The sequence below is a fragment of the Paramormyrops kingsleyae genome, chromosome 3, assembly GCF_048594095.1.
Source record: "Paramormyrops kingsleyae isolate MSU_618 chromosome 3, PKINGS_0.4, whole genome shotgun sequence".
NCBI classification, from domain to species: Eukaryota; Metazoa; Chordata; class Actinopteri; order Osteoglossiformes; family Mormyridae; genus Paramormyrops; species Paramormyrops kingsleyae.
The window spans coordinates 4,322,821-4,348,730 of NC_132799.1; the positions used below are offsets into that span (position 1 = coordinate 4,322,821).

General features: G+C 48.1%; 1 protein-coding gene across 3 annotated transcripts in view; it reads left to right on the forward strand.

The window, feature by feature from the left end:
* The window catches only part of kcnh1a (potassium voltage-gated channel, subfamily H (eag-related), member 1a), a 50,068-nt gene that overhangs the window by 8,373 nt on the left and 15,785 nt on the right, over window positions 1–25,910 (forward strand). For 2 of the 3 annotated variants that reach the window (XM_023796380.2, XM_023796381.2), the window contains 4 exons: window positions 5,502–5,931; window positions 14,346–14,545; window positions 15,347–15,599; window positions 19,263–19,459. In XM_023796380.2, coding sequence (XP_023652148.2) covers window positions 5,502–5,931; window positions 14,346–14,545; window positions 15,347–15,599; window positions 19,263–19,459 — 1,080 coding nt within the window. Of the gene's footprint in view, window positions 1–5,471; window positions 5,932–14,345; window positions 14,546–15,346; window positions 15,600–19,262; window positions 19,460–25,910 lie in introns of all 3 variants that reach the window. The other variant, XM_023796382.2, reaches the window with a different exon arrangement.

The following is a 25,910-nucleotide window of genomic DNA, read 5'->3' on the forward strand; positions in this document are numbered from 1 at the left end:
ATCCGTGTTTTATGTGGACTTTCAGATGGATCGCTGCAAATTGCGCAGACGTTCCCAGAATTCCACTGGGCCTAGTGCACCCATCAGTTGTTTCTTATTGCTGCCTTTCTGAGACCTATTTGAGGAAGGCAGTTTCTATTTAAAGGCTTATCTGATGCTAGGTCTTTAGCATGTGTCTGCTGCAGCCTGGGATGGAGGAACAGTTTGGAAAGGGATTGGCTGATCAGTCAGAAGTTGGTCCATGGTTACCTGGGATATATTTGTTTGTGTTTTGCAAGGGGGGGTGAGTGGGGGAACCGCACCAATTGCTGGCACCTGAGATGGCAGGGAATTGGGGGGAGGTTTATTGCTGTGTGGCAGGTCTGTAAACCTCCCTGCACTTACAAGTCTTGTTGCAGGCCACTGAAGTGCACTGGCAGTGTGATGGGGGGGGAACAAGTTGGCTGGAACCAGGAACAAAAAGCTCAAGATTGTTTGTTTCGTACAACATCTGTTTTAATTATGCGCTGAGGGATACCAACTCTCACCACTTACATGAGCTCCCAGCAGAAACGGCAGTGCCAGTAACTGGGGTCAGGCCTGTTTATCCTGCAAATGCTTCTGTGTCTCATTCCCCGGTCAGGCTTTGAGGCCTGTGCCATCCGCCACCGTGACATTCGCGTATGCAGCAGGGTGAAATCACATGCATTCTTTATAAAAATGATCAAGGCACCTCACCACAAGAGCGATGGTTTTACATCAACGATTCGGCAGTTATTTGATTTGGGTCAGTGTCTTAACTGTATCAAGTCTGTTGCTTAAAGGAAGGTCACTGCAGGCTGTTCAGTACTGCCCTCCTTTATGTATGACTGAATCCGGGACACCCAAGAGAAAGTTAGGGCAATACCAAGGGCCCCTGTCACTCAGGGGCCCTAAAAAATATGGAACATAATTGGGTTGGTCTGGGGTGGGGGTCCAATATCACAAAATTCCTAGACTGAATATTTGGGCTGATGATGCTGGGTGACATTTGTAGCAGAAAGGAATAGAAGTGCGTGTGTGTTTGATTTAGGGGGCGGTGGGGCAGTAATTTAACACGCATCCCCCACCTGTCATAGCAAATTAATTTGTCGTTGCGTGATTGCTGGATCCCGACATTCGTTCTTAAGCTGCATTCTGCATAAAGGCATGTTTTTTTTCGCCCCGCTTGTGCAATTCGAGCCGTGCTGAGTCTGTTGAAGGGGCAGAGAGATCGTACTGCATCATGGCTGAGTCTGGTGTCTTTTGTAACTATGTAGCTGATGTGCCACGTACCGATGACCCATAAGTCAGATCGCGGAACGGCGCTGCTTTTGAAAATATTGTCAAATTTCTGTATCCCACGGTATAGTGTCTTCTAGGGCTGAACAATTTATTCATTTCAAATCAAATCGCAATTGCAATATGCCAAGAATAATCGCGATTAGATATTTTCCCTAAATCGTTCAGCCCTAGTGTCTTCCCTCTACACGTATTTGTGTTTTATTGATCCTGCCCACTGTGCCAGCAAAGCTTTATTGTTATGGGTTTTTTGTATATAATTTCTTAAATTCTCACCTTGCCTTTTTGTCAATGCAAGCCCCCATTGATTACTTATGAAGCTTCATGTTTTTCCACTTGAAGTTCTTTACCCCAGTTATAATACAAAGGACTATTTTTTTTTTGTTTAAGTTCTGTGTAAGTTACAGAACCTGGTCCCAGAGATCAGAACACACTTCAAAGGCTTTGATCACTTTTAGCTTCAGGTTTGTGATCTTCTTAGATCTAAAGGTTCTGTTGGGAGAGAACAGGGACAACTTTAGGCTTACAGGGATGGATAGGATCCTAGAAGCTGGATTCAGATATGACAGATTAATATGATTCTTAGTTTGAAGCGGACTACCAGTGACTATGACAGCGTCCATGACTATGATGACAGCGTTCACATGTTTTTAGCAAGTATTTCCTCCAAACGGCAGTAAAGCTCTTCTGATTGTCTTTTCCCACAGGTGGAAATGCCACCACTTGTCTCATTCGCCCTCGAACCCCAGCTGAATCGCCCAGTTTACTACCGGACTGTAAATCAGAGACCTTTTATTATTAATGAGGCTAACCGACAGGAGACGATGAGCCTCTGACAATTATTCTTGGTTGCTATGGCCTTCTGAGGAGAAGCGGATTCCTAGTGTTGGTACGGTCAGTTTGGGGATGCAGCTGCCGTGTTCGTTAGTGTCTAAGTGGTGCAGGTAAGCTGGCGTACTTACAGAAGCATTGTACGGATCTGGATTCTGACAGTCAGAGGAGTGCCGTGTTTAACGCACCACCGATGCAAGCTGACTGCAACGATGCCCTGACTCGTGCAAGCCCATTGCCTGCTCGTCTATAAGGAAATAAAGATTGGCTCAAGGAATGTTTCCCCAATCCTGAAACGACCAAAAATGTACCCCACCCCCCATGTGGTCAGCTTTATGTTTTGGACAGAATAGTGTTCGTTTTGCAAGGTGCAAGACAACTGGCAGTCGAGCTCCAGCGCCTCTCCTGATACCAAAACGGAACAAAATCACATAGGTATTATTTTTGCTTTGCGCTTCTGTCTGCCTGGGTGCCTGTATCTTGTAGCCAATGCTCCGTCGGGTCCGAGGGCACTGTGGCGGTCCCGGCGGGAGGCCGGCGCACTCCCACACTTCCCACTGATGCCCTGGAGACGCAAGGAGCGGCGACTTCATCGGGGCAGAACACGCCCACTCACACTCCGAAAATAGCACTGCTGAGGGATCCAAGCAAGCTTGCTTTTTTATATAGGGTTATGTTTGTATGTTTGTGTTTATATGTTATGTACTCTTGGTCTCTCTGGCAAAGCTGGTTGTGGTTCTGTTGCGTGTCATGGCAGTGATACTACTGGTTCACAATGGCAGTGGTACTACTGGTTCACATCCTGCATCAAAGTGGTAATAATAGTAAATGTTGTATTGCTGTTAAGTTATTCACATTTTTCTTTGTCTAATTTGTAACTATTCTTCCACCTTATGAGCACAATTACCTTTTTGATCTGTTCATTTGTGCTTTGATTTTCCCCTCTGTTCTTCATTTGAATATGATTTACCTTTTAGTCGCTGCTCTTTCTAAAGTTTGTTTCACTGGCTGTTCACATGCTTTTTTGATTTCAGCGTTTTTGTCTCTCTCTCTCTCCTTCGAACCCTGTTCTGTTTGCATGGCCTGTTCTCCTCCTCTTTGTTTGTGGGACGTGAAGAACTGGAACCACCGAGCTGTCACTCAAGTAGGCAAACTCGCAGTTTTCATCTTCTAAACTAGCTGATCAAAGCCGTCCTGTGAGCTGTAGTAGTAGTTTAATGGGTGAATATGACTAAAAATGTATGAATGTACAGCTAACTGGCACACACCCAATGTATTTCCAGTACTTGTAGAAATTCTCCCTCTCTTACACACACACACACACACACACACACACACACACACACAGTGCAAAAGGTTTTTGTTTCTGTAACACCTGTAATCCATGATTGTGTGTGTGTCACTGACTAGATACTGTGTGGATGTGCATGGTCCTTCTGAGAAGATAAAGCTGTCAGCATTCAGTCATGAATTCATTTGCATTTGCTGTTTTGTGTTTATTCTGTCTCCCCCCCCCCCCTTCCTTGTTGATGACTAATAGCCAGAAGTGCCCAAATGTAACACAGCTGCTGCCATTGTTAAGGTGGGGGGTTTGGGGGTGGGGTTTAATGCAAAGTGAGCATCCTGATTGGGTATCTCTCCCTAGACATCCTTAGTGTGCTTTCAAGTGTCTGCAGACTGGAGGAGTGGGAGTGAATTCTTAGTAGTTAATGGAATAGCTTTGAGGTGTGATTTGAATCCTCCTCCATCAGCAGTGAAACCAATGACATCAAGTTAAGAACTTCAGTCAGACAATGTCCTACTGACACGTGTTGTCTGCATAACTGAATCTTACAAGTGTCCTACAATCAGGGTGTTAGGATAGAGATTCTTGGTTACTGCCTGTAACGATTAGCCTGAATAGTTCAACTCATTTCCCCGTTGATGCTCGAACATGTTGAGGTGTGGATGGAAACACAGGACAGGGTGCTCTTTGTGTGAGGGAATATTGTTTTGAGCTGGAAGATGTCTCTTTTCTTTCACTGGGGTTTTCTGTGGTCGCCCCAGGGTGTCTGAGTGGCGGTTAGGGCTCTCTGATGCCTCTTCAACACAGCATACTGTATATATATATATATATATATATATATATATATATATATAACAGCTATATTCTTCACTTGTCTGTAGTACTGAGTAGCCAGAGCCAGGTTCTGTCTGCTTATTTGCTCAATGGACCATTTTTTTTGACCGTGTGCTGCCTTAGCTGTCGGGCACAAGTGGGACCTAACCCCCAGCGGGGCCTTGGGTTCCAGAGTCATCCTTGACTCATCCAGAGTCATCAGAGTCATTCTTGCCTTGTAGGAATGATGTGGAATAAAGGGGAAACTAGAAAATATTGAGACTGTGATGGAGAGGTCCAGGTGCTCACTCTATTCAAATGGCCGACTGTTGCTTCGTTTCCAACGCGGTGCCAGAGCTGGTGCTGAGCTTTTTCCCAATCCAGAACTGGTCTTGTGCGTTTCCATTGCAAAAAAACTGACCCTGGGCCAGAAAAAACGGATCCAGTATGACGGCACAGAAAAGCTGGTCTCAGAATTTGGACCCATACAGTCAGCAAAAATGGGATAGGCTGTCGCGTCCAAACCTTCTACATATCCGGAAAACTTAATCCATAACAAATATAGTTTTGTCTAATATCGTCGGTGCCGGCAGTGAAACAACTTGCCAGCTGATTAGTGGAATAATGTTATAACGTTTTTTATTCTGTGGAAAATGAAGGATCAATCTGCTGGCCAGATTTAATAATGAAATATAAACATGCCTCAGGTCGAATAAATAAAATATTGTGGCTTTCAAGTGGTGAAGAGATCATGAGGCAAATTGCAAAGTTCAATTTTTAGCAGGCTCTTATTGCGCGATCATTTAAAAGGACAGTGGTAAAACTGCGACTGAGAACAAACTCGCACACAGACTGGGGAGAAACATAGCTTTTAAGGAGACAAAAGTGGATGCAGGCAATAGCGACAGAGAACAACCGGTCATACTCCGAAAACTATGAGGCTCAAAGGCTCTTTGTTTTCAGTTTGGCAGCTTATAAAAATTTTAAATCTGAACAGATCAAACCAAAAAAAAATGTAATTCATATGAACCTTTACCTTCACTTCCACCTACGTAACATTTTCGTTCTGTTCTTTTTTGAAACCGGTGGAAACGCGGGCAGGTGCTCAAAAAGCACCAAGCGAGAACCAGCCTGGCACCGGCTCCGTGTTGGTGGAAACGAGGTATCTGAGACTGAGCCGTACAAACACAAAAGGGCTGCCCAAACCCTGTAAACTCGAGTCGTATCATTTCAAGTGATCCAGCTGACTGCTCTCTTGTCGTCCCCCCCCCAGGGTATCAGCAGCCTGTTCAGCTCCCTTAAGGTGGTCCGGCTGCTGCGTCTGGGCCGCGTGGCCCGCAAGCTGGATCACTACATTGAGTATGGCGCCGCCGTGCTGGTGCTGCTGGTGTGCGTGTTTGGGCTGGCCGCCCACTGGCTGGCCTGCATCTGGTACAGCATCGGCGACTATGAGGTCATCGACGAGGACACCAATTCGGTGCGCACGGACAGCTGGCTCTACATGCTGGCCGAGACCGTGGGCTCGCCATACCGCTTCAACGCCAGCGGCTTGGGCAGGTGGGAGGGCGGGCCCAGCAAGGACTCTGTGTACATCACCTCCCTCTACTTCACCATGACCAGCCTCACCAGCATCGGATTTGGGAACATCGCCCCCACCACTGATGGCGAGAAGATCTTCGCCGTGGCCATGATGATGATTGGATGTGAGTAGCCGTGGCCATGATGGTGATTGGATGTGAGTAGCCATAGCCCCTCCCCCTTTTTCTGTTGCCCTGATGTTTGAGGATTGCAGAAAAATGTTTGTTCTTAGAATTTGTTCTGTCCAGCTTTCTGTAGGTCAGTCTTGGTCAAATGGGATGGATGGTTACTAATGTTCCACCGTACAAACATTTAAATGAAATTTTTCGGGTAGTCTTTATCTAGCAGATTTGCTTCCCCTTTTGTTGAGAATACAGCTCTCAGCTGTTTCTATGCTTGCTGGTTTGATATAATCTCCAATTTGTTTTGCTTTATTTGGGAGTTGCAGTTTTTCAGTTGGCTTTGGGAGGGACCTCGAGCGAAAACATCGAGTGTTTAGCAGAGAGTGCGAGGCTCTGATTTGGGTCTCAGAGTCGCCTGACTGCGCGAATCTTTAATCGGCACCGTTTCCATCGTACGTCACTTCCAGGAACTTAGTGGCCTCTTAGAGTAGCAGGTATGCGATCCCCGCAGGACAAACATTTGGGAAAACTGTGTTTACATGAGGATGATGAAAATGTTTATTTTTATTTATTTTATTTTTTTTAAATAACCTGGTGGGGATGTGTTAACCAGTAAAATAGTATTTAAAATCCCATCGAGCTGTGCTGATCCCGTGGGTCGATGAAGCATTAAAATCGAATTTGTTTGTAGTGCAGCTCAAAGCCCCTACTGTACCAGCCATTCAGCCTTCCCCATTCAGTCTCTCCCCGCCAGGCGTGACGAGCCGATCCCGCTGCGGATTCCACCCAGCTCTTAGCTGCGAGCCGTTCGCTGCAGAGGCTGGCCGACGGCCAGGCTCCGCCGATACCCTCCGCAGCCGTGTGCCTTGCCGACATTCTGTGCCAGTTGTGTTGATGGTCACCCTGCTGGCAGGACGGGGAAGTGTCTCAGGACTGTTTTAGATGGTAGGGTTGACACTACCTTTCTCAAACAAAGGATCTGCTGTAATGTGTAAGATTTACTGGGTTGTTCTTTGGCTGCTTTGCTTTGATTTAGGATTTCGTGTTTTTTTATGTTTAAACATTGTCCACATGCAGCATTGTTTTTTTTTTCACACCCATAGTTCCGCCATCGATGCCATTATGGCGGTCAAGCGAATGAGTCCAACTTGTCATATTGCCGTTGGTTTTTGTCCATGTGCCGCTGTATCCGGGCTGTTGCACAGACGGCAGTGTGTGAATCCCATCCCTCGCTCTGCGTTAGCGTTTCTGCGTCTCCGTGCGTGGGATCGGGGGCTGAGCGGGGTGTCCATGTACTTCTGCGTCCGCCTGTGCCCCGTATCTGCTAGCTGGTATCTGTGGTACCTCCGCGTGGAGCAGCGAGACCTTCATTCGCTGGTATCTACAGCAGAGTGCGGGCGCTGTAAACCGTTATAAAATCCTCACTTTTGAAGCTGCCCGTCACAGATCCCGTATTTGTTTGCACACATTAGCAGACAGATATTTGGCAGCGTGCTCCATGGCTGTTGTGAAACATTAGCGTCAGGAGTGTCATACCTTCTGTTCGATCTCTGACGAATCGCTCTGCCTTTACCTTCACATCCAGCCGCAATCTGCCCGTGGCCCCCGTGCTTTGAAATGCGATGCGCTTCCCATGATGTTTGTACTATTTCTTATAATCCTTTATCAAAACTGCTTTACGATATTACTCTTAGCTCTGGTGATTTTTAAAAAAAATTGGTTTGAGTATCTTCTCAGGGGTACGACAGCAGTGTTAGGTCGGGGATCTGGACCTTGAAGCACCACACCTTCTGCTGGTGCCTCCCCATAGCCCTTTAGCTGGCTGCATGTTTGTTTTCTTATGCCACTGGTCCTGCTGTGAGCTAAATCCTCCCCTTACTTGTTGGGCAAGTTATGTCAGGAAGTTAAGCCTCTTAGGAATAACTCAGCAGATGATGTCATATCCCTCTATCTACAGGCACTGGGTCGCTATAAGCCTTTTATCAGTTAGTGTGTGTCATGCGGTTGGTGTGATCTGGCTTCTTGTCCTGTCCTTTGCCCACACGTTGGCGGACTCCCCGCCCTATCAGCCCAGGCTGTTTCCCTCCGTCACTCTCGCTCTGCCTCTGCTGGCTGGACCCTCTGTAGAGCACAGGAGTGCTGAGGTTTAGCTTCCTTCCCATGTGCGGGTCGCCAATCTGGGTGCTCAAGGCGTCGTCTTGGCTCCTGCATGGGCGATTCTAGGAAGGTGGGCATAAGAAGGATCAAGCTTATCATTAGCCAATGATATGTTTTGAATCGGTGAGTGACAGCGGAGGGGGCACTCCAGGGGCCAATTAGCTTTCAGCTTCAGCTGCTGCCCCTGTCCCCCCCCCTTAAATATGCCCCTAGCTACCTGCCCCACGGCCCAGCTGGCTGACCCTAACGACTGACTTCCAGGGTGCTGTTTAGCCGCTAGCTCTGTCAGGGATACGGACTCTGTGATCTGTGACTGCTGTTAGATTTACTAACTTATAAAAAAAAATAAAAACAGATGTGCCCAATAATTTTGTCTTGTTTTTTCCTCCGGAAGCTGCCAAGTCCTGTACACTCTATTTTTACCCGCCGTTGTGGAGCACGGCTGTCAGTGGGAGATTTGACAGGGAATGGAAAGGGCCTCCGTTACTGTAGCAACAGTGGTTCTGGGGTCTCCTTATTATACAGACACGAGTAACTTTTACTCGCGCCGAAGTCTGCCTGACGGAAGGGAGGGTTACTTTTTCCCCTTGTGTGGCGTGCCCGTGTCTTATTGCCTTTTTTCCCAGGGGGGTAGGGGCGGGGGTGGGGGGACTGCTAGGACAAATGCTTCATCCTTCCTTTATTCGTAACTGTGTCTCCTGTACAGGGTCGTAGTGGATGCTGTTTTATTCAGACGTTCGCCTGTGCAGCACGCTCGTTAAACACGGACATTCGTCGTCTGTGTTAGCTTACAGGCGAGAGGAAGATTACAATTTAGCTGTACGTGACGCTAGCTTTACAAATGGAAGGAGGCTTTCCAGCACGCCCCCCCCCCCCCCCCCCCCCCCCAGCGGTCAGGAGAGGGACCTCGCCGCTTGGACAAGGAGAGGGACCATTTGGAGGCGTGACTCCTGCGCCAGTGGCGGAGCGCGTGTTGTCGTGGGGACGGGGCAGCACTGATGCGCCTCGCTGCCAGCGGCCTCGTTTTCCTTGTTAGTTCTGAGAAAAATGGATGTTTTCTTTTCTTACCGCGGTACTTTTTCTTGTAACTAAATCTTCAGTGAATCGAATGTGATTTGAAACCAGCAGCCTGGTAAAAACTGCATAACAATTCATGTTCTGTATATATTTCTGGGCTACATGTATCCTATGTGCTGTTTCGGGCAGCTAAATATGAACTGCTGACTTGCTGGCAGAGGTGCTGAATATGAGGTTTTGTTGTTCGCTATGCATGTTCTTGGAGAACATGGGTGTTCCTGCGGGAGCCGTGCTCTGGGCGAGGGGTGCAGGTCTGCCTCCCTGTGTTTTGCTTTGTGTCGATCTGCCGGACGTCGGTTTTGCGGTCCTTACGCGTATCTCTTCCTGTCCAGGCCCAGGTATTAGTCCAGTCAGCAGCTGTTAGCTAGCGGGACCAGGACCGCTGGTCTCATTGGACCTTGGAAGCCCCTGATGCATCCAGGCCCATTACAGAACAGAGATGGGTAACAGAGGTTGAGGGGCCGTGAAGGTCACATAATGAGTGTGGGGGGGGGGGGGGGGAGAGTGTATGTTGGCTAACTGAGGCAGTGTGAACTTCCTAGCTATGGGGGGCACACAGCCAATCGAATTACCTCAGACTTCAAGCATTACACCCTCCATCGTCGCATCACCGGCTTAGGAGGGGTTACGGTGACTGCCACCGGGGGGGGGGGGAGGTGAAAAAGCCCTGCTGGGGAGGGGGCAATAGTCTACCAACACTTATGGCAGATACCACAGCCCTCTCATCTCCAGCTTCAAATACCCCCTTGGCGGGGGGGGGGGGGGTCTCATTATACATTCTGTCAGATGCTTCTGGAAGCCAAAGGCCACGACCTGGCGTGTGTAAGCACTGGACAGCCTTTTGGTCTGGGCTGTAAACCGTGCAGCCTGTGGTTTTCTTTTCTTTTAAGAAGCAGCCTTTCCTGGGTGGCACAGAGCTAGCCTGCCCCTCGTCGGTGGAGAGGCGGGGGGGTGACATCTTTGGGAACCTACCGACCTACTGTGTCTGATCAGTATCTGTATCCGATACAGCAGTCGGCACTGTCAGCTCTGTATCTGGAAAGCTTCGGTGCTGAGTTTGTCGTCCTGTTTACTCACGCAAGAAGGTTCCCTAATTCACACTCTAGCTCTGTTCTCTGGCGCTTCCATTATTTCCATTATATTGTACATGAATTTTAACTTTCCAAAGGCATGCCTTTCTAAATCCCAAAAGGTTGTTTCTCTGGAGAAACCGATCGGCTCGTGGTGTTCTCACGGCACGTTCTGGAAACGCGACAACTCAGAAATGGCCTGCGCTGTGTGGGCTGCTCGCTGTTTTTTTTTTAAACATTTTTTTAAATTAAATCTGCATTTGGCATATTCCAGGTCATTCTCAGTTTTGCGGAGACCTGTTAGATTGCCGGGCTGTAATTCCAGAGAGATAATTACTCTCCATATTTTAATTACAGTGTTTAGCCCTCTGCTACAATTATACATTGATTTAGCCAGTCTTGCGGAAGATAATTATATGCGTTCTCCCAGATCTGCCAATATTGTTGGCCTCTGGTGCAGGTAACTGCGAGCTGCTTAAGTAAAGCTGCCTGTCTTCCAGTCCTTGTCCCATCCGTTCACGATGCTTGGCTGGTTTTTGGCCTGCTGACTCCATCCTCCATTGGCTAACGAGGCCCTTGATGTAAAATCAAAATGAGGACAGTGGGCCCTTCCGTCACAAAGCAGCCGCTGTCCGTATGCCTGCACAGTGTATACTGTCCGTCATCCTCTGGGCTTCCTCGTGTCCCAACATAACTCGGCGCGTGTCCGTCTCTCCCGTTTTGATCACTTTCAACTCCGACCAGAGTTCTGAGGTCTTCACTGACTGCAGCAGATGGCAAACGACGGACACATCACCAGCCTTGAAGGCAGCACTGGTACCGAGCGAAGATGCCCCTCCCCCCAGCTTCAAGAAGGGCTCCCTCGGCTAATCAGCTGAGTAAAAACTGATTTAAGGAGCCAATTGTGCAGGTATTAATCACGAAACAGCTACAATTGGAGCAGCTACAATTAAGAGCAGAACCTGTGTGCACCCAGATTACCAGCCTGACTAAAGGAGGGTTCTTCATGTTAACAAGTCAAAATGAATGTTTCTGTTTGCCTATTAGCGATTCTGATTTGCTTTGGTAGTGGCCTGTTTTCGTGATTGTTTTATTTTTTGCTTTGCCAGTCATGGTTACCATGGTTATGTTGTCAGAATGCTCCTGGGTGCATTCTCCCTCTGTTCCTTGTACCTTGGACCACAGCAGAAGTCAGGGCGAGCCCCTCTGTACTGTTCAGGGATTAGCCTTACACCTGATTGCTCTCTAGCAAGGCGTCTCCTCATTAGACGTCACCATCATAGTCCTTGTTCAGTATGCAGTCTTTCTGCTCATACAAAGTCCAGTGATAAAGCACATTTGCCAGCATCTTTTTCTTCCAGCTGTCCTTGCGCTCTGTGGACTCTGTAGAATCGTACATGGCTTGCATTTTCAAATCCCTACCGTTACCCTGCTGTCGTACTCCCGCATTAGGAAACTAGCTTTATAACGATAACCACTACTACTGAGCAACATTCCACGCAAAGTCAACTTGGGCAGTTTTTACCGTGTATTGGAATGTTACCGTGAAAAACCAATGGTCAACAAAAGGCAGGTACACTGTCTTATTGCTGGATCGTTTCTGCGCAAGGGAAAAAAACGGCAGATTGGGTTACGAGGGGGGTAGGGCGGGGAATCGATAGATGTTAAAGCCGTCCTTTTCTGAAAGTGAGGAAAATCGAGTTAGGGCCTGGTTTTGGTGCGCCGAATGGAATTTCCGCCGGTGGGAGTCGTCTGAGGAGTCCGGAACACGGCGTTAGCGCGGAATTGCGTCCCCTTTGGAGATAACGGGGCCCAAGTCTGCTCCGTCAATGCTAAACGGATTAGCACAACGGACACTCTGCTTCAGACAGTCGCACGTTGTGTCGGCCATCCCACAGAGGAGCAGGTGCGACCAGCCTCACCTGTCTCCGTTAATCCTACAGGATGCGCCTCTCTCACTTTTGGGGGGGGGCGCTAGAAGGATTTTAAGTTTATCGTGGGCAGAGAGCTCACGCGGGCAGGATTTTGAATGCCGGGATTTACGGAGAAGAGGGGCTTTGATGCCTCTGGCTATTCCTTAGTTTATTTCGTTGTGATCCGTAGACACTTTCTCCTAAATAAAAGCTGCTGACAGCGGCCCCCTCCCGGAAAATCCATGCTGATGTGAATTATTGTGTCAACATCCTGACCCCCGTCTGTCAGGGACGACGTCGTACCTCCGATGATCCGGCAGATTTAATGAGGCCGGGAGTGTCAAAGCGTGAGGGGTGCTGAGCCCAGCTGGTACACAGGACCGGGGGGGGGGGGTCCTGCCTAGACAGGGAAGAGGATATGGTGCTGTGCCTCCCTCCCCCTCACTCTGCTTCCCCTGGAGAGCCAGATAAGGCCCATTTAACACACAGCAGGCCTTATCTGTGTGCCTGTGGGGGTGGGGGGTGCACCGTAGAGGCCAGCCTCTGATAAAGGCCCCCGTAAGGATTGCTGATGGTTCTCTCAGCTGCCTCCCCTTGATTCTCCGCTGGGGAGGAGTCGTTAGTAGTGCCCTTAGGTCTTTAACCTGAACTGTTCCAGTAACATTTCTGGAAATAGTTATAATCAACACCTCAAAAATGCTCCCATGGCTTGGAGGGGAAATCCTTGCAGTTTCTTCGCTAATAGGATGTCCAGCTTTTAGGAGCTTAGGAATATGGCAGGATTGTGTGTTTATACCACCATGCTGGGCCTTTTAGTGAGATGCATTGAAAATGGTTGAATGTAAAGATTTGAGTGAATCCTGGTAGCAGTTCTGAACCTTATAAGAGCCTGGTTTGTGCTGCGGATGGTTTAATTCCTGGCTGATGAGTGCATGTCCTGCACGGAGCGCTGTGACATGCTGGAGAACACCCTCTCTTACCTGTAAATGTGCTGCAGTGACGCCCTGGGGCCAGATTCCCCGCGGACACACCGGAAACACGCCCCCTGTGCGCTGGATGTGTCCCTGTTGTCGTCTGCTGAACCCCTTGTTTCTCGCTTTAGTTAAATGAGAATCGACTAGCTGGGGTTGAGATCAGCAGAACCAGAACTGGGGAATTGAGGGTCTGTATTCAAAGCCAGTATGAACTTCTTTTAGTGCTGATAAATTCCATTTCTGGAACAGTGCCGGTCAGCATGCCCTTTACAGGCCAGGACACGAATATGTCACCAATTCTGCAAAATAAGCAGTGTCACCGAGCCACTTCCTGCAAGTTGGCGTCCGATGTGATGCCGGCGGACAGGATCTGTCGGGTGCCGTTACTCTGCCGTTCCTCTGCCACTGTGGCCCGGTGTCCTGTCACATGGTTAATTATTTTTGTGGGACACAGTCCATTTCCTGCCCTTGCTGCCATCCTGTGGAGCAGTACCTGCTCTGGGGGGTGGGGGGGAAGGACTGCTCGGGTGTCGCAGGTAAGCACCTCTGTGTAAGCGGGCAGCCACTGAGTTGTGTGTTCCGGCGCCCCCTCATGCTTCAGTATTGATCTGCTGTCCTCCTGCTATTATCTCGGTCTGTTTGCATATTCCCTCCCCCCTTGCCATACAGCTGGAAGCTAGCTGATGCCTTTGTAGCACTCGTGTGTCACGGCCGAGTTTACATGGGGGGTATACACCTTGCCTGAGGCTCTTGGAAAGACGGTGTTGAGTGACTTGTACCAGCTACCAAAGCAGCCATTGTGTCCCGCTGTGTACAGACTAAGCAAACCAGGAGTCAGATGTACTGCCCCGTATTATCAAATTAGTCGTGCTGTGTCAATTTTACACTCGTTGATAAATGTTGTTTTTTTTTTTTTTTTTTTTTTTTTTAACCGTTCAGGTGAATAAAAATCTTTTCTCACATTTCGGTAAATATTCTGTATTGATTTTTCCGTTGTGCTAAGCAACGTTCACAGATATGTTTTTAAGCAATGGTTGTTTATTTTTTTCCGTGCAGTGATGGTTACGTCAGGATTGTTAAAATGCTGCCCTTTTCCCAAACCAGCACTCGCTCGACTTGTCGTTCTGAAAGCAGACCTGAGACGCATTGGCATTACCTGTCTGGAGATGTAGAGTTGGGTGTTCCATAGTGCCTCCCCTCACTCTTCTGTTTGTCTGTCCTTCCAGCTCTCCTCTACGCCACCATCTTTGGTAACGTGACCACCATCTTTCAGCAGATGTACGCCAACACCAACAGGTACCACGAGATGCTGAACAGCGTGAGGGACTTCCTGAAGCTCTACCAGGTGCCCAAGGGCCTGAGTGAGAGGGTCATGGACTATATTGCCTCCACCTGGTCCATGTCCAGAGGCATAGACACTGAAAAGGTAACTTCTCTAATGGCACTTGTCCACTGACATATAGGAACTGAGCTGTACCGCCTTACTAGTTACAGTGAGGTTCCAGTTTTCTTCGGTTTTCCACTGCAGAAAGTTCAGCTCAGTAAAGGCGTTTGCCAGTTTGGGGAACAACAGTGACAAAACACTGAGAAACACTGCTATAATCTATGCCATTGAAATAAACATTTTTTTATGTACTGGATGTGCAGTATTGATTCCACAAATGTAAATATGTATACATAATCAGTTGGTCTCGATAGTGCTAAATGGTCAAAACCCTAACAGTTGTAGAATTATAGGAATTTCATGAAAAATATTCCATGGCTCCCTCTCTGATACTCTAAGAGTATTTGGACGCAGTGGAAAAAATCGGTTATAACTGAAAAGTTGGTTTTTCATTTTGGAAAGCTTTCAGATGCCAGCTTGTTTTTGATGATTTTGTTCTGTAGTGGTACCCATGGTAACTGCTGGGAGCCAAAATGAGAATATGACTCATATTGGGGGGTCCCCAGAACAGAGTGGGGGGCAAAACAGGAGGTTTTGAAAGGTGTTAGATGGCATGCATCTGCTGGGAAATGGAGAGGCTGATGTTCTAGTGAGAGCCAAGGCTGTGGTTCCCACACACTGAGTCACTGCAGTCTCCTAGGTGACGCTCGGTATCGGTGTGATGGGGCCACTTTGGTGTGATGGGCGTCCGGGTGAGAAGAACGCTGTCGTAATTCGCTCCGCTGGTGATCAGGTCCTGTTCACTCCCCTCTCATTCCCCTTTCCCTCCGTCACCCCCTGCAGGTACTGCAGATTTGTCCCAAGGACATGCGGGCAGACATCTGTGTGCACCTGAACAGGAAGGTGTTCAAGGAGCACCCAGCCTTCCGGCTGGCCAGTGACGGCTGCCTGCGCGCTCTGGCCATGGAGTTCCAGACTATCCACTGTGCCCCTGGGGATCTCATATACCACGCAGGCGAGAGCGTGGACAGCCTGTGCTTCGTGGTGTCCGGGTCCTTAGAGGTCATCCAGGATGATGAAGTCGTCGCCATTTTGGGTAAGCTTTGTGTGAGCTCTGCACCTGCAAGACCAACTTAGTGTGTTTGGTAACGATGATCCAAAGACTTGTTTTCCTACATCCGTGAACAAATGAATTCGTGCTCAACTCAAGTTGCATTTACTCAACATCAACTCGGCTGTTGTTGCACTGGTAAAGGCTCCTTGCAACAAGTAAGATGTTTCATGCAGAATTGCAGACAACCAAGCCTCTCACTTATTTAACAAATGTTATAATGCTGCTCCCACCCCTAAAATTGGTATTTGTTATTCAGCAGTTGTTCTGAACTCTATCACTGTCGTTGACGATAGGGAACAAAAAGAAATATCAAGGGTTTCACAAATCTTAAGGGTTTCAGTTGAAAATTGGAAACTATGGAGTAGGGGTTCCAGGGTCTTCTGTGCCAGAAGGAGTGAGAGACTAAGTTTTGGGGGGGGGGGGCAGAATGTGCTGGCATGCTCTTTGGGAGGTCAGCTTGCGTACAATGGGGATGGAACCGGGGTTGTGGCTGAGTTTTCCCCAACTACCCTGAAGCACCTGCAGGAGGGTGTCACGATGGATCAGGTGATCTTTTAATGATGCTCAAATATCACCGGTAGTGGGGGGGCAAAAGATGGACGACTGTGAAAATGCAAGTTACTGGTGTCATTGTTTGCTTCCCCTCAGCTGGATCGATAAAGATTTTCTGGGTGATTTATCTGAGGTCAACTAGGAGGCGTCCCAGTCCAGTCCAGTCCTCACACAGATGAGAGATCGCCCGCTGTCTTTTCTTGGTGGGGGTTGATAGATTTGCAGCCATGGAGAGAGTGGTCACCATAGGGGGAGACAATTTGTTTGACCTGTTTTGTTGTGAAATGTCAATGTTTTGCGCATTGGTTGTTTGAAATGACGCTTGTTTTTAAATTTATGATGATGTCGGTGATGCTTTGTTGTGTTATGGTGAAAATATGGTCTATCGTTCTCATTTATCTTCCCAAGGGGTTCATGCAGTTAGAAAGTGGGCTCTACATTGGCGTAAACAATCCCTGAGGATGTCAGTGGACGGGTGGCTGAACTGGAGTGAAATATACCTATTCACAGTGGTTTCAAACCCTGTCTCTCCTTGGAGCAAACTTAGTCAATTAAGAAAATTTGCATTAAAAAAGAAAGGCTCAAAACTATGTCCTAGCACTACCCATATGTTGCATTGTAGCTAAAGAAAGAAAAAATTGAAAGGAGAGTTTTTATTTTTGAATGGCATTGTGCAGGGTTGCCCTGAAATCCCTGGGTGCTGTACTTTTCTATGCAAACTTGCTTGTCCTCAGAGGACCCGCCGACGGTGTCCTTCCCATTGCCTGCTCAGAAATGTTTGTTTAAGCGAAAGGTGTCAAGAGTGATAATAGTGAGAGGATGAAAGGTGTGGGTCGCGCTCGTTGCCGAGCATGTTATTTGCACAGATGTCTGCGTGAGTCAGACCGGCGAGGCCTCGTCCACCAAACCTTTTGTGTGGTTACCTTCGCTGAAGAGCGGTATGATGGCCAGAACGAGAGATGCGGGGCTTAATGTCGACATGGGACACCCCTGTCACGTGAAATGGCATCTTTATAATCCTCCAATGTTTTCCATACATTACTTAGTTGCACTGCATATATGGCAGTAAATATGATAAAGATGACCAATTTCTGATGGGTCACAATGTTGAGTTGATGATTGTCTGTTTTCACAACGTTGTTCGTTCTGGTTTTGCTGGGAGTTGGGAGCTTGTCGTTACATGAGAGCCCTCGACCATGCTGGGTCATACTGTGCAAGTGTGCCACTGTGCCAGGGTAGAAATCCTTTCCAGGTAGAGCAGACTAATCGCTTTCATTCAGACCTTCATACAAATGCTGTTGGGGGCAATTTTCTCTCCCTGTTATGACCATTGTGACCCTGCAGCCTTCTGCCTGGGGGGCCATTGGACTTACCCTGTAGCGTGTGGTCTCAAAGCCCCTTCCATGTGCAGATGAATTATTGAAAACTTTTTCAGTAGGAAGCAATAATTGCATTTTCATGTATTTCTTCAGCCCGTTAAGTATATCCCGTAGCCGTGCAGTTTGGAATGGTGTGTTACCATGTGGTGGCTCAGCTGGGTTCTGTTGCAGAGGGACACACTTTTGGGTTTTGAAGTCCTAGAGTACTTTTCAGGCCGAGGGACTGGTTGGTGTTGCGTCATGTTCTCCTTTTGGTGGAAAAGGAGTAGAAAGAGATGAACAAAGAAAGAAGATCATCAGAGGCTCGCTTTCCTTTCTCCTCCGGCTTGAATGACAGAGCTGAGGCTGATTTCCTCCGTGTGGCCACAAGCCTCCAGCCCTCCTGACAGGTTTTCCTCTCCGGGACACGGCGGCTGCTAATTCCCCGTGACACCTCGTCCCCGGCCGCGTGTCACCTCCTCTGTAGCTGCGCCGTGAGGATAAGAGGTCCCCTCAGCCTGTGTGGCGCCTTTGACCGATTTCACCACCACTTGTGCTGTACGTCAAGTGACGCATCGCACGTTCTTCAGTATGAGTGACTCTGTACAGCTGTGATGGAGCATATGAAGCTTGGCTGAGTGCGCAGGGGGATTATTCAGCCATTCTAAACACACATCACCCTATATAATACATATTTGAGGGTGTGCAAGCGGTGCCCCCCACCGAAAGCTATTAGGAGGAAAACTCCTTCCTACTGTCTGCTGAAGCCCTCGGATCTGTATTCCCCACCGAGTTCACAAGAAAATGGCCAATATGTGAGAATATGACAACTTAAGCCACGAGAAATGTGGGTTCTAGTTCCTAAATAATCCTCGACTCTGTTTTGGGCTGTATATGAAAAGGGGGATGTGGGGGGGGGTCCCGCCAGGGCAAAATCGGTCCTCCTCAAAGTGAAACCACTTCGCACGCCACTGCCTGTACTTAGTGAGGAGGGTGAAATTATTCTAGCGACGTTGTTTATACTGTAGTGGCGAAAGACCTTTCCAGAACCATGTCGTAGGATCTGCCGGTGTCGAGTGTACGGATGCTGGGTTAAGGGTGGCGTCTTTCTAGTCTGGGAACACGGTAATCATTCTCCCCTTCCTATTAGCAATGCAAATGCAGCCAAAGTGCTTTAATGTGCATTTAAAGGGGGCCTGTAAATTCATTAACTTGATGCGTTTTTAAGACTGAGACTTCAGGGTAGATTAATAGGTGAGTTTCAGCTCAGATAAGCTGCGGGGCTTTTGGATGATGGGGGACGCTCTTTATAAAGCCTGCATTTTATTTTTCCCTGAACGCTAAGTGTGCGTGTGTGTGCGTGTGCGTGTGTGTGCGTGTGTGTGTGTGTGTGTGTGTGTGCTTGGTGTTCTTTAATTTGTATTGGTAGGTATGCTGGGTAAATGTGACAGTTTTAGTATCCCTGGTGGTCAATGACTATGACTTAATTCTCCAGAACCTTCCAGGGTGCCAACGGTTTCTTGTTTCTTGTGCCTTTGCGTCATTTTGAATAAATTTTCTTTATTCGCTTTGGACATCGTTTGTGCATTTGAAACCTTGCAGACGGCTGAATGTGATGAACTCTTTCCCACACAGTATGCATTTGCTGTCATGTTTTGTTTAATTGCACAGTTTTTGTCTATGGTTTTGCTCACTACTGGCAAAGTTTACCAAGGATGCCCTGTCCTTCCTCCAGGGAAGGGGGACGTATTTGGCGACGTGTTCTGGAAGGAAGTGACCCTCGCCCAGGCCTGCGCTAACGTGCGAGCCCTGACGTACTGTGACCTCCATGTCATCAAGCGCGACGCCCTGCAGAAAGTTCTGGAGTTCTACACGGCCTTCTCCAACCACTTCTCCCGCAACCTGCTGCTGACGTACAACCTGAGGAAGAGGGTGAGTAAGGGCACCGACTCGTCCCTGGCTCAGGTCGGTCACCTTTACTGGGGGCACGTTGACACTGGCTGCCAGCTGGCCTTCTTCTCTGGGGATAAGTAGTTGTGTCCCACGAGGGCCACTGGGTCTTATTTGCATCCTGAATGGTTGTTTGGGCAGAAGTGTATGTCAAGCCGTTTTAGCTTTGCTTTATTTTTAGAGGATATCACAAGTTCGATTACAACTAGTTAGAATGCAAATAGTTTGATATCAGAAATTCAGTTATAGCAAGTTATAATGTCAATTCTTGATACTGGAAATTGTTTTAGTGGGATTCAGAACAAGTTAAAAATCGAATTTCCTATATCAACAATATGCATTTTACCTAGTTAGTCAAATTTCTGATACCAGAACTTCACATTTTAACTAGGCACAACTGAATTTCTCATATCGGGAATTTGCATTGTAAGTAGTTGTAATTGAATTTGTGATGTCCTCTAGAAATGAATTACTACTGGCTTTGAGCACATTGGGCACATGGGTACATTCCCACAGCCAGGATAGCATGTAGGCATATGATGGCAGGCGCTGAGGACACCCCCCCCCCCAACTCGTCATGTCGTCTTTAAGGGTTAATGGCACCCAAAGCGATCATCGTCTTTCAGCTCTCTGGGTGCAATGATGCACAGAGGCATGCTTGGAGGACATGTGCGGGCTCAAGCCTTTCACATTAATTATATTTCTGTGAGCAGAGCCCCCCCCCCCCCAATCCAGGCCGTGATCCGATCAGGGCTGAGTCTGGCTCAAAGAGGGGCTTCACTGGAAAATGAGTCCCGTCGTGCATTTGCTCACGAGAGGGATAAGCTGGGTGCATTGAACGTATTTTCACAATCCGATGGTCTGATTTAATCGACTGCTTACTCTGTCGTGTGTTTATGCCGCGGCCGTTCATACTGAGAGGAAGGTCTTTGGTGTGTGTCGATGTCTCTTCATCCTACCGCTCTTTGCCCAAGTGCCTTGGCTGATATAGAGAGGGGTGCTATTTATTTAACCTTCCTTTCTGTTTCCTTGTTCAATACATCACAGTGATTGTCGACCCTTGACAGATTCAGGTATTTTGGACAGTGATAACTGAAGGTTTGTAGTATGTTTGTGGTATGACTGATGTCCGTGTTGATGGTGGTCAGCTGACTGGAGATGCCAGATTGTGTTCTTAGTCATGTATGTCTATAGGGCTCTGACCTCCTGGTATTTGTCGTTTTAAGGGGTTGTGGGATTATACCGTGCAAAAACCACAGTGCTCTCCTCCTGTAATCGCACGCATCACTCCTCCCATGCACCTGCGCTGCGGCGGGAACACGTTTCGCACGTGTGCGCGAAGACACCGTGCCGGATCACGCTCCATCGCAGCTGCGTGTTCACTGCGAGCGGGATGCCGTCGTGATTTATGGGAGCGTTGGCGCAGCCTCTACCTCGCGATGATGAGTGTAATTCCCACCATGATCCCCATCTGCACCCCGAGACGGTGTCTCTCTTCTCCATCGGTGCGGGAATGTGATGGTGGTTTGCTTGAAGTGGGAGCTGCACGTTCCAGCATTTGTTTCATGGTGTGAAACTTCCCAGAGTGTCCTTTTATGACGAGGCCCAAAGCAGTTGACCTTCAAGGACACATCCATGATGTTCTGTCTATAGGGACGGTGCTTCCTATTAGCATATTCATTCCCTCCGCCTCTGTCTCCATGATATGCTCCTATTTACATAAACATCTGTGCGATGTCACCTGAGGCACATCTGCTGCCGGCTTCGGGTGTGATGTCCGACAGGCTGCGGCTCCTCGGTTTGGCCATCCTGGTAGCTTGAGCCGTGTCTCGAGAGCGAAGAGTCGACTTTCTGGAGCTGGGGGGACGCTGCATTCAAACATCGAACCCTAACCCAACCCTACCCCTAGAACCACACAGTGCTGATAAGCACCTCAACCCCCAAACACATGACTCAGAATTCGTCTTCAGTCTGTTTAGCTAAATTATCCCATTGGCGGCAAGTTACAAAACTGTTTTCTGAAGGTTACTCTACCCTCTTCGTTTTATGTCTGGGCGCCCAAAGAGAAGTGCTTTGGAGAGGCAAATGGAGTGTTTTTGGAAATTAAATAAGCGTAATGTATTCGAATGCATTAATGACTGACTAATGGCGCATAGCGTTTGCGTTATGCTTTCCTGCGGAGTTTACTTAAGGGCATTGATGTGCCGTTGGGGTGCTTATATGCTGAACTCTGTCTGCTTGAGTAAATACCGGGGGCCAAACTTTCCTAGGATCATCAGAATATTTAAATATTCATTGGGATGTAAATGAGCAAATATGATGTAGCTCATTGGCGTCGTTCCGAGGGCCAGTTTTGCAGTAACCCTCATCCTGCCTGGCATGAGGCTTCTGTCGCAGGTGCTGCTTTGTTCTGCGCCCCCCTCCCCCCCCCACTAACGATGACCCCTGGATCACCTCAGAAGGGTTTTAATCAGCAAAGCCGTTTGAAAGAAACAACCGCAAGTCGCTGAGAGGAGATTGGCCGGCTCCCGCTGGCAGCTCTGATAGGCCGGCTCCCCTCATGCTAAAAGTTCCTCGTCCAGTGGCAGCCGAGGGGCCCGGACGGCTGGCCGCTGCTTTGGCGTGTCACGGGAGCGCGCTAATGAAGTTAGCTGGGGCTATGCACGTTTTCACGGAGGAGTAAGGAGCCCTAACAGCTGAATGCCGCCCAACGTGATTGGATGTGCATTCTCCTAATGTTAAAGAGCTGCTTGTGTACGTCTGAGACCAGAGCTGATGCTGGATCCGTCACTTAATAAGTTGGCTGGGGTACAATGAGGACACATCAGTGTTCAGCTCGGGCATTTCCAGGGACTTCTTGTATAGTTGGAACCCTCCGACTGAACTGGTTCCCCAGTGGGTGCTAAGTCTCCTGTGAAGGTTTGTGGGAGGAGAGAAAATATCGCAGTGGAATTGACACTGGAATTGCCCAGGCTTTGTCACCCATCTAAGGCACGTTGGGGGGAGAGAGAAAAACTCATTTCCAAAACTTGCATTTGGACTGTGTCTAGATCTATCTAGGCACTCCTTTAATGTCAGGATGGTAATAGCATAAAGGCCATCGTGCACTGGGTTTTCTGGGGGGGCTGCTCAGATTTCACAGCCCCCTTCCTCTTGGCTTGGAAACCTCCAGCGAGGTCACGTTACGGAGGAGTGGCAGCCTCCCTCTCCCGTAATCTCCGTCCAGTGAAGTTCTTCTAACCCTGATGAGGCTGTTGTATAATCAAGTTAGCGTGCAAACAAAACTGCCCCGTGCTCTTTGTCTAATGATGGAAGGACTCTTCACGCATTGGGCAATTATTCAAGGCGAAATGAGGGCAGCGTCAGCGGTCACTCCTGAAGAAACATTACGAAACACCATTAAACATTTATTGGTTCTTCAGATGCTGTTAATCCTGTGAGAAGGTGTTCTTCCACTTGGCATCTTTGCATGCCGGCGGAGCGGTTGGCGGTGCTTGTGGATCTGCTGCTCTGAATACACCTGCGACAGCCTAGCTCTGCACTCCAGCGTGCTGTGAAGCTGTTTTTAATATGGCAATTACATGCCGCCAAATGAGGATCCCGGCCTTAAGCCACGCCCTCCCTCGTCAAGGTTAATGCCGTGCTGCGTAAAAGCTCCAGTAATCCTATTTGCTGCAAATCAGCTCATATTTTTGTGGAGACTCCAGCAGGCTTATTACAGGTTTAATTTGGTCAACGTATTAGTCTGCCTTGGTGCATATTACCTGCATTGTGTCAACACCAACCCCCCCCCCCCCCCCCCGCCACCACCTGCTGGGGAAGCCTCCGTAGACTTAAAATGCTAATTATCGTTAATGGTTTAACACCACCATTTAAATTTTTATTAACATATGAACCAGCTATGCATAGCATAATATTAGCAGTAGCATTAGCATTTTGGCTAAGCCTCCATGCTTTTGAGTTGTTGCTGTAGCCTGGGTTACCGTTGAAGGTGTAGGACTGTCATACCAGTCTATTATAGTTTGTTCTCCAAAAGCTTAAATCTGAAATACTTTAGATTACTTCACGTTGTCTCACAAGGTAATGGATTAATCAGACGTCCGGCTTCTCGTTGACAAAGAGCAAATCGGGCTGCTTCCGTTCGTCAGCCTTCCATATGATGCCGATAAATGGACCGCGACAGGGGGCGAGCTGTTCACCGAACCTAGAGGGAATCGGGATTAATTAATTCATGAGGCACTCTGCGGCGTGGGCTGCCTGGTAAACGCGTATCTGTCTATGGGCGCGTTCGGCTGCAGGTACGGGGTTTATTCATCAGGACGAGTGTGTGAGCAAATGGCGATAAGGCTCCGCACACGGCAAGCAGAGCCCACGGGTGGGATTTAAAGCAAGGATCCGGAAAGCACTCATCCATGTTTACGCGGGCCGGCCGCGCGCTATGGTGGCTGGTCGCCGGTCGCCGAGGAGAGATGTTTACAGCTTGGCTTTGGGTCTGTTTTGCCAGATAAAGATTGTGACGTACAAAGTCAGCTCGTGCTTATAGGTCATGCACCAGGGCAATTATAAAATACAGCCCCTAATACGTACAGATGTGCCTACCTTTCAGCTAGCCCCGCCCCTGTAAACGCCCCCCACCGTGTATCTATATGAAATCTAATATAATCAGTCTTAGAATTATGCAATATGTAATGTAATAAAAACTCGGCCACTGAGGGACCTTTTATAATCGTTCATTACTTTATTACAGGATACGTTTATAAATATAAGCATTAAAACATCTGTGCTTTTGATGAAGTGCACGATCTTAGAGAGTCAGTGTACTTCCACACAGCATGCACCTCCAGCTATTGTGTTTCATTAGAAATAAGTTATATATCCCTGTCTTGTGTTGTCCTGTGGTCCTCGTGATCCAAAGGGCTCCGCGTGACCCTGTCGCTGCTTCCCACCGCGGACGACGGCAGTTCTGAAGCCCTTGTGTCTACGTTTTGTCCAATTAACCTTTCGTGAGGGGAAAACTGAAGGAGGCGAGACACGTAGTTTTTGTCGCAACAAAGTGCAATTCCGACGCGGAGCGGCTCCATCATAATTAACATGGTAACCTTATGATTTAAGGATTTTTTTTTCTTCTCCTGGCTAAACAAAAGCTTTTCTGTCCAGGTTAAATAAAACTGCTGTGTCAGTTTAAAAGAAAAAGCACTAATGTATAATTTAAATGAACCTATAATTTATTCAGAAGTTGTTCTGACTAAACAGCACTGAGTGATTTTTTTTTTCCGCAGTTCCCTTAAATGATTCTCTTCAAATCCGGTTTCCTTGTTTTAACAGAAAAGACTGAAACGATTGCTGATATGAAGCACTGTTCAATTTAATGCCTGTGCTGCTTGTCGACCAATTAAAATACGGCTCTGTACTGCAAAAGCTGGAGGAGCATGTTATTTCCAAGATGGGGGCCCCTAATTAAGAGGGCTGTTTGGAGCCCTGTTTGACCATTGCAGGCATGTTTTTTTTAAGCTGGGCCGCATAAGAGAGGCCATAATTAGTATAGAGGGCCCAACCTTATCGTTAGCCAATCATAAGTTTCGAATTAGTGGGTGACGGGAGGGGGTAATGAAGGGGCCAATCAATTTTCAGCTGTGGCCAGTGCCCCTGTGGCCACCCCCCATGTATGTGCTTTCAATGATTTGTAATCCAATCAAATGGAAAAGCAGGTAAAATTTATGCAAACAACTGGAGCTTTTATTGGCAGATGATGGTGTGTCCTTACCGCTCCGCTGTGATGGAGAGAGTGGGACAGAAGCGTCTGTCAGACGTCGGGCGTCGTCGCTTGCATTTCGCCGATCCGACGGACTGCCGAGCCCCGAGTGGTTTCCGGTTTCAAAGCTCCTGTGGGGCCACTTGGGTTTTACAGTCCGTCAGAAGAGATCTGACTTCAGCCCATGGGCGGAAGGTCAGTTTAATTACGCGAGGGACATGGAACAGAAGAAAAAAAGAATGAGTCATTGTAATTCATTAGGTTTCTGCTGACGGACTGCAGTGATGGATACATTGGCTTGTTTACCAAAGTCCATCCGTTACCCCCATTTCAGCCGTGAATCGATACAGCAAAGCGTTTATGCAACATTAAGGTGTATTAGGTCGGCTTGATTGGTTTTGTGATGCGTGACATCAGCGTGACCCCCACCCCTGCTGTGATGTGGGTGATCTTCAGAGTCAGCACATGCAGCCGGTGGTTTGATGATAGGACGGCTTGCCTGGGATGGAGAGCTGAGAATGTGTTCTCGAGACAGTGTTCCCGTGTCGGACTGCAGCATACATGCAAGTTTGTCAAACGTCCAGTGGCTCATTTTTTAAATAGTTTATATTACATTGCATCTAAACAAAGAGCTGAATCGAAGTTAGATGGGTTAATTTTCTGGCAATCTTTCCTTCATTT